Source organism: Lupinus angustifolius, chromosome LG14 (assembly GCF_001865875.1).
Source record: "Lupinus angustifolius cultivar Tanjil chromosome LG14, LupAngTanjil_v1.0, whole genome shotgun sequence".
Classification (NCBI taxonomy): Eukaryota; Viridiplantae; Streptophyta; class Magnoliopsida; order Fabales; family Fabaceae; genus Lupinus; species Lupinus angustifolius.
Window position 1 is genome coordinate 15078688 of NC_032022.1, and position 9183 is coordinate 15087870.

The 9183-nt window shown below is 34.7% G+C and overlaps 1 protein-coding gene across 1 annotated transcript; it reads right to left on the reverse strand.

Annotated features, from left to right (window-relative positions):
* On the reverse strand, positions 1529-6136 carry LOC109326796. The gene is made up of 8 exons (XM_019559603.1): positions 5998-6136; positions 5351-5854; positions 4827-5164; positions 4607-4754; positions 3504-3844; positions 3260-3410; positions 2796-3139; positions 1529-2571 (listed from the first exon to the last, which is right to left on the reverse strand). The coding sequence occupies exons 2-8, from the start codon at positions 5847-5849 to the stop codon at positions 1747-1749; spliced, it is 2646 nt and encodes an 881-aa protein (XP_019415148.1). The 5' UTR covers positions 5850-5854; positions 5998-6136; the 3' UTR covers positions 1529-1746.

The following is a 9183-nucleotide window of genomic DNA, read 5'->3' on the forward strand; positions in this document are numbered from 1 at the left end:
TAGGGTTTATGTTTTTATATACAAATGTGCTTATGTGTGCCCTACCCATATAAGGATGATACACATGATAAATAAAATTTAATATATTCAAATCCCAACCAGTATCGTTCCCATGAATTAAAATTTTTGATCAACACCTTATTAATTTTCTTATATCTATTTAATATATATATTCTCACATATCAAAACAAATTAGAGCAACTCACTCATTAATTAATCATTTAGGTATGTTTACAATTTAAGTTTTAGAAACAAGTGTATTTCATGAGTTTTTTCCTTTCCTTAGTTATTTTGTAAAAAAAAATATCATGTATAAATATTAAACTCTTCTAAATTACTTTAACATTGACATCTACTAAACAAGTTATAAAATCCTTTTATTTAATATTTGGTTGGTTAGTGAAGTGTTTATTAATTTAAAGATTTGATCGTGTAGTTCATCGAGCTTAAAAAACAAAAAAAAATTGAAGACATATAATTTGTACTTTAGATTAAAGGTTTATTTGCAACTTCGATTTTGAAAAAAAAAATGAATGGAAAAAATGTTTAAGAATTATAGATTATACGTGTGAGATGGCTCTGAAATCTTCATTTCGCTTACTTCCTCTCTGAAACTTAACTCGTTGACACTACATTATCATAAATAAGAAAACATTGACTACTGTTTTTTTAGTTATGTGTATGTTAAACATAGTTAATGAGCAAATAAGGTAATCAACAGTCCTAGAAAAAGCAATTTCATATGGAATCGGGCAAGGAAATAAAAATCATACAATTGAGAAGCTTACAATGGAAACCTTTAACAAACATGCCATTGGAATCCCCTATAAGAAGAGAACTTGCTCCCTCATTATTGTAAGAAGGGGTGTATATGGGTTTGGTAGACTCCATATATATTTCACAACATCCTTAATGAACATATAAGTAACTTAAGAGCTTATTTGACCAAATATAAATTCATGGCATTGTTTGGTTAAGGAATTTTTATTTATAAAAAAGTCACTCTTACTTTATTGGGTACAAAAAGCCACTCTTATATGATCAAATATAAGTTCATTGCATGCATTACCTGTATCTTCCTAATGTATTTTAAGATATATATATAGTAGTCAAATTGCCACATAGTTATTCTAATGCAAACCTCTTAGAGCAGAGAAACTTATCTAAGTTTCATGACATGATGCATGTTATACACATCTGCAAATTAAACTGAAATATTGAAGGATACCCACATTGTTGCATCAAAATTCATATATATGAAGACAAGAAAACCAAAAAAACAAAGAAGTCAAAAACTGTCCAAATTTAATTAACCAAAATGACTCTGGAGTTTGAGCCATAGGGAGTATTACAACATTGTTCACCATTGTATACATGGACCAGAGGCCTGCCACTACAAACAGAATAGTTATTAGCTTAGAGATATGAACTAGAAAGTTATCAATGTTGCTTCAAAACTTCCCTTTAAAGTAAGTACAAGTAATACTCCCTATGTCTGGAGAAAAATGGTAAAAAATACAAAGAAAACTATTCAAAAGAGTCAATCTTTTTTAGAGGGTGGTAGTAATAAAGGCTTGAAATATGTTGCAATGTACAAAGTCTCAGTTTTCTGTGGTTTGTTATACTATAAAGAAGGGAGTTTGCAACAGAAAATCCTGATAAGGAAAAGTTCAATCTTGTTTAGAGGCTTTGTAAAAGAAAGTTAACTGCATGCTAAGCTTGGATATACAGTTAGGCATGCAGCCATTACTGACGAAGCTTTCTAAGTAACCACTTCTTTCGCAAAGAGATATCCAAAGCTAAAAATATATTTGCTTTTCTCTCATCTTCAAACAGATCACATGCATCCATTACTAGCTCGTCATCTATGTCCGGCAATGCTTGAAGTGCGGTTAAAGCATTTTCAAGTGATGTATTGTTTTTCTCTTTCTTATTCATCAGTGCTTTGACAGCACTTGTCATCTCAGACAAAGCCTCTTTCATTCTCACGTTCTTCTTAGGAGGTCCAGAGTCTAATGGCGTTGTAGTTGGCCTTTTCTTAACGCCGTCCGATATTTTAGTGTTGCTGCCACTTGCTACCAAATTTCTGTTCATTTGGTTTAGCCTTTTTTTATCTCCGGATAATATTTGAGCATTGCCAGTCATAACCAAATTACCAGTTATTCCATCCTTATCCATTTCCCTTGGCCTTTCTGTATCCTGGTTCGATACTTCGTTGTTACTAGTCACATCAAAATTTCCCGATGAACCAAACATGAGAATTTCAGTTGGACTTTCTTTATCTTGGTATGATATTTCAGTGTTGCCATTCACAACCAAATTTCCAGATGATCCATCCATGTCCATTCCCCTCGAATTGTCTATGACCGGGGTTGATGTACCAGCATTATTAAGCACAACAAAATCTCCAGATGTTCCATCCATTTCGAAGGTAATATCTTTCATGTCCATCAAGTGAAGGTGCTCTAGATCACTCACTCTTATATCTGATACTTTGTTTCCAAAAACCTTGCACAAATCCTGGTAAAGATGCAAAAATCTGTTTTTATATGAGAAGACGTCCGGGTGATCCTGCAAATATCATTCAACAATAAGCAATCATAAAATTGTGAGAAACAGTATGACAAACTAAGTTCCATAATAGTCCCTTTATCAGATAGACACCCGTAACTAAGAAAATGGGTACAGGAGCAAAGAAGTGTTAGACTTAGAGCACTGGATGAAGGCAACAACAGAGACAACTACAAAATCATGATATCAAACGAAGAATGTTTTTCGATGGAGAGATGACAAACCTTAATGTAAGCGTCCCAGGTATCATTCTCAGCAATTATCACTTGGAGGGTTTCATCCCATGCAAATCCAGTATGACTGAGAAGAATGGTGATGTCATCATGTTGTTTCATCAAGCGGAAATATTGATCTAGTAGAAACTGCTTATCAAACTGAAGTCCCAATTTAGCACTAAATGCTTGGGTCATATCAGTCCAAGCTTGTTCATTGAATAAATATCCATTCCTATTTCCTCTATTTACTTGCTCAATCATAAGGGCAACAAAACATCTTTGCATTGACTCCGTCCACTCCATTGTAGATGCGTTGTCATAAACATTGGGAAAAGTGTCATTCTTTTGTTCATCTATAAACAAAAATTATATGAAAATACAGAATATCATATTTCTCCCGAAAATACTTGATTCCAATAAATACCAGCCAATGCTGCCTAAAACTGTCTACGGTAAGTAAAGTGAAAACATACCCATTATCAACATTGGTGATTCACTAATGGGTTGTGCTTTATGTGATAAACGAATATATCTTGTATCAGAAGGTTCCTCTCCAAATATGACACACAATTTGTTATAGCCTGGCAAAGTTTTAACTCTGAGTGATCGCACTTCAGGGTGTGCCTGCACAAATTGTATATTAACAACAGAACAACTGAGACACCTGCTCAACAACAAAAAAACTGAAACACTTGATCAGCGTAGAAAATAGCTAACCTTTATGTAAGCATCCCAAACATGATCCTTTGCGGAGATCATTTCTCTTGTATCATCCCATGAGAACCCAGTCTGCTGAAGAAGATTGTTTACATCACTGAACTGTTTCCTCAAATGCTTGTAACGGTTTTTCAGAATATCTTTGTCATATTGAGATTTGAATTGTTCATTGAAAGATGTAACCATGTCATTCCAAGCCTGGGTAAAGAATGTCTGCCCTAGTTTATTTCCACTTTTCACATGTTCCAATAATGAGTCAATGAGGAAACGATCCATCGGGGGTGTCCAATATGTTCTAGTACGATCAGTGCCACTTGGGTTGCGACGTCCTTTTCCTTCACCTTCACAAAGATAGATAAGCATGTGGGCAACTAATCAGTTATCCAAAGATCTCAAGGCCTCAGATATTATCATAACATGCAATACACTAATACGTCTTACAATAATTAATTTCAATTCCTAAAAGGAGATTTTCCTAGTACTTTCCTTACAATTTGTCACTTCAGACACACTGATTCAATGGAAATCCTAAGTTCATGTTTAGTACAAAAATGGCAGCCCATTGCACAAGGCTCCCACCTAGTACGCACTATAATTACTCAAGTACTTGGGGATCTAAATTTATGACATCTAATTATGATATACATGTAAATAAATCCATATGTTTGTGACACGTAGCTGACATGAGGGTACTGAATATTTGATAATATCATAATATGATATAAACCTAACTATCATATATCTAATTTTGAAAATACTGGGGAATTTGGGATGTTCACTTACCAGAACCCTCATAAATTTCAAGCAGTTTGGAAACCTAAGAGTAAGATATTTTGCTTAAAATACATAAATATTCAAGAAATGACAATTGTACCAAACCCCTTCTTATAGTCATTTCAAAAAACAAAAAAAGCATCGACAACTACATTATGAACTCCGATTCTTTAATGTTTCTACATTCAATTAGAGCTCCAGACAAGTGTAATGGTTGACTTTTCACGATTTTGCATTATGGATCAAGTTGTCAAATTTTAAAAAACTACACAATAACATAATAACATGATCTGGCCAATATACATTACAAAGCTTTAGTTGCTACTGACCAGCCTTTATCTCTGATGTGACATCTTTGAGATTTTGCTCCTGATGCAAACTACTGATCTCATCATCAGACAAGTCCTTGAATATTAACTCTAGATCGCGATAGTTTGGCAAAGTTTTAAATCTATATGTTCGAGCATGTGGATGTGCCTACAAAAGGTTAAGTCACTCAGGCCCAGGAAGCATGTAAATAAGCATGTACTCCTTTATACAATCATATACCTTGACATAAGCATCCCAGACATCATCATCAGCTGAAAGCTTTCGTTCTTGTTCATTCCAGGAAATACCTTGCTTTAGAAATACTTTTATATCACGGTAATATTTAAAAAGTTTCCTGAACCGATTCTTCAAAATCCTTTTCGCATGTCGAGTGCCAAATTTAGCATTAAACATAGCAAGCATATCTGTCCAAGCTTTTTTATTGAATAAATTATTGACCCTGTTGCCCTTGCTCAACTGATCAAGCAAAAGCTCTATAAAATATTGGTCCATTGCCACACTCCAATCTGTCCTCGGACGCTCATTATTTGATACAGCAATGCTTCCCATTCCATCACCTACAAATTGCGGTGCAGGAGACATAATTAACATCACCTTCCATTGTTATTGGATAAATAATTTTCTTCTCTTAGTGGCTATGTTCCACAAACCATGATTCTAATTTATTTTCAACTTTAATCGATATCATCATATTCATACATAAATAAGCATTTAAGAAAGAATGTCATGAAAGTAACACTCACCGAAATTCATTCCATTCACTTCATCATCAACACAAACATCATGGCTTGATAAACTATATCTTCCATCAGCAACAGTATGGCCATATATAACACACAAATCATCAAAATTAAGCAATGGTTTAGTTCTATAGCATTTTGCATCAGGATGAGCCTTCAGATAATTATCCCAATCAACATCCTCAGCTACCACCATTTGGCGGGAAACATCCCAAGAAAAACCAGATTGACAAAGAAGGTTCTTAACATCATTGAATTGCTTCCACAAATTTGTATAACGATTTTTCAAAACATCTTTATCATATTGAGAACCAAATTTAGCATTGAACATTGTAACCATGTCTGTCCAAGCTTGCTTATTGAAAGTGTGACCAACCCTATTACCCTTATGCAAATGCTCTAACATAAGATCAATGAAATAACGTTCCATTGATGGAATCCAACACATTCTTGTTGATGATCGATCATTGTTTGAAGTTGGAGCAATTTGGTTACTCATCATTAGTCCTTATAAAAAGAAAAAAAAACATAAATGTTGCTGATAATAGTAATGTTAATGTTAATTTCATGAACAAGAACGAAAAGCATTCATTTGTAACAATTGAAGAGTACCCAGAAGAGGAATTGTGAAAAAGTTTGAAGCTTTTTACCGGGATAGAATAGTGAGAAGTGAAGTGAGAATAATTGCTGCAAGTTTGTGCTCGATTGAATAGATAACCCTAATCCGGAATAAGGAGCAAAACCTTTGCCCTGTTTGTTTGGCTACGCGTGCATTCTATCTGTAACCCTAAACACAAATGTACCAGTGCTGCATTTTATTTCAGAAATGGGCCAGGCCCTTTTTATGTAAAAAATAAAACCCAAGAGTTTTAAGATTCATACCGAACCTTTTAATATTGGTAATTCACTTTTATTATCAAAATACAATCGAAGTGTTTGTCCACTGATGTAAAGTTTACTAAATTTCTGGGATGACCAAAAAGTCAAGAATTTGATTTATGGAGTGACACTTGTTAGAAGAGTCCCGAAAGCGATTAGTTTCTTACCTTAAAGTTAAGATGATACCCTTAATAGTACCAAAAAAAATTATGAAAATACTAAATTATCCCTTTTTACATTAACAAGAAAACTCATTCCCCCCTCCACTTTCAACCCTTATTTCTTTTGTTTTTATCTTCTTATCTCCATTTTTCAAACTTCTCAAGCAAATGACTCATGAATATCAAATCTTGTTATTTTTTTATTACACCAAAATGCATTTTGTGTATGATATTAGTTTTATATATTGCTTAAATTGTGTTTTTGTTCTCAATTTATTTGACCCAGAAAAATACGGCTTATGTTCTTTTTAGAAAAGATCATGTAAATCTTATATTTATTCTTCTTCTTCAGAAAAAACATACTTGACGTTTAGGTTATTATAAGACTTTTTTTCCTATGCGTAAAATAAACACATGTGCAACCTTAAGGTTATGTCCGATTTTTTTGTTTGAAAATTTCATATGTGACCTTAAGGTCACGTATAGGTTACGTTATGCCAATTTTACATTTTGAAGGTAAGATGTAAGATAAATGTAATGTTGATTTTATGTACTTTGATTTATTATTGGATTCGAGTTTTAGTATTATGGAGGATGATGAATTGGGATATTGATGATTTGTAAAGAAAATGAAGTGGTGATAAAAAAAATAAGGGAGATGAAGATTAAAAATATAGAAAAGACTATCCTTGCCTATTTAACAAATGCTAGTTATGGACAAAATTCCCTTTTACCTTAATGGTAATTTGTCGCCCTTGTAGTGACTTTATGACATTTGAAGACTATTTCTTAGCATGCCTTGATTGGTATCATTACTTTCATATTGCAAAAATTATCATTATCTTCTTCATATTATTAGTTAAATTCTTACAAGTGTTTTAATAAATTTCTAGGTCTCGTTGGTTATGACATGGAGGAGGATGTTAGGGCCCAAAAGAATATTAACAAACCCAAACATATTGTAGTTAAGCCTGCTTGGCACAAGGACTTTAATTTACAATAAATTGTTGTTAGGAAACAGTCTGTCACTATTGATGATGGTGATCTATTATAACTTAGATATTTTCACCTTCCCTTCAATTTTAAGGTGTAATGAGCTCCTCGTTGAGCATGCAATGAATGAATTATGATTTTTAGTCTAAACTCTTAATTATGTCTCAATTAATTTCCATTAGATATCTTATTTCCATTAGGTTTAGGGTTTAGGGTTTATGGTCCAGGGTTCAGGATTTAGGATTTAGGGTTTAAGGATTATGGTTTAGGGGTCATGGTTCAGGGTTAGGGTTTAGAGGTTAGGGTTCAGGGTTAGGGTTTACGGTTTAGGGATAGGGTTAGGGTTAGGTTTAGGGTTTATGGTTAAGGGTTAGGGTTAGGTTCAAGGTTTATGGTTTAAGGTTTAGGGTCATGGTTTAAGGTTTAAGGTTTAGGGTTTAGGGTTTGGTGTTAGAGTTAGGGTTAGAGGCCAGAGTTAGGTTAAGGGTTAAGGTTTAGGGTCAGGGTTTAAGGTTTAAGGTTTATGGTTAAGGTTAGGGCTTAGGGCTTAGGGCCGGGGTTCAGGGTTAGGGTTTAAGGTTTAGGGTTCAAGGTTAGGGTTTAGGGTTCAAGGTTAGGGTTTAGGGTTAGTGTTTACATTTAGGGTTAGAGGTTAGGGTTTAGGGTTAAGGTTAGGGGTTATGGTTTATGGTTAGGGTCTTGGTTAAGGTTTAAGGTTTAGGGTTAGGGTTAGGGTTGATGGTTTAGGGTTAGGGTTAAGGGTTTAGGGTCAGGGTTAAGGTTTAGGGTTAGGGTTGGGGTAAGGGTTTATGATTTAGGGTTAGAGTCAGGGTCAGGGTTAAGATTTATGGTTTAAGGTCAGGGTTCAGGGTTAGGGTTTAGGGTTAGGGGTTAGGGTTTGGGGTTTAAGGTTTAAGGTTAGGATTGAGGGTTTAGGGTTAGGGTTTAGGGTTAAGGTTAGGATTTAAGGTTATGGTTTAGGGTTTATGGTTAGGGTTTAGGCTCTAAGGTTAAGGTTGGCGTCATGGTTTACGATTTAGGGTTAGGGTTAGGGTTTGGGGTTATGGTTTAAGGTTAAGGTTTAGGGTTAGGGTTTATGGTCAGGGTCAGGGTCAAGGTTTAGGGTTAGGGGTTAGGGTTTAGGGTTATGGTTGAGGTTAAGGGTTAGGGTTAAGGTTAGGGCCGAGGGTTTAGGGGCAGAGTTGAGGTTAAGGGTTAGGGTTAAGGTTAGGGTTTATGGGTAGGGTTAGGGTTTAGGGTTAGGGTTTAAGGTTTAGGGTTTAGAGTTTATGATTAGGGTTAAGGTTGAGGTTAAGGTTTATGGTTTAGTGTTAGGGTTAGGGTTAGGGTTCAGAGTTAGGGTTCAGGGTTAATGTTAGGGTCCAGGGTTTAGGGTTAAGGTTTAAGGTTCAAGGTTTATGGTTATGGTTTAGGGTTAGGATTTAGTGTTAAGGTTTAGGGTTTAGGGTTAGGGTTTAGGGTTTAGGGTTCAGGGTCCAGGGTTAGGGTTAGAGTTTAGGGTTTAGGGTTTATAGTGAGGGGTTAGGGTTTATGGTCAGGGGTTAAGGGTTAGGGTTAAGGACTTGTATGATGGTGTTGATGGTTTAGGGTTTAGAGGTTAGGATTTAGGGGTTAAGGTTTAGGGTTTTACAGGTTAAGGTTTAGGGGTTAGGAGTTAGGGTTTAGGGTTAAGGACTTGTATGATGGCGATCTATTATAACTTAGATATTTTCATCTTTCCTTCTATTTTAAGGTGTAATGAGCTCTTTGTTGAGTGAATGAATTAGATATCTATTTTACGGA

Coding starts and splice junctions, on each gene's coding strand:
- LOC109326796 (XM_019559603.1), bottom strand. CDS start 5,849: ATGATGAGTAACCAAATTGCTCCAACTTCAAACAATGATCGATCATCA. Junction 5,165..5,350: donor AGTGAATGGAATGAATTTCG/GTGAGTGTTACT, acceptor CGCAATTTGTAG/GTGATGGAATGGGAAGCATT. Junction 3,411..3,503: donor TTTGGGATGCTTACATAAAG/GTTAGCTATTTT, acceptor CAATTTGTGCAG/GCACACCCTGAAGTGCGATC.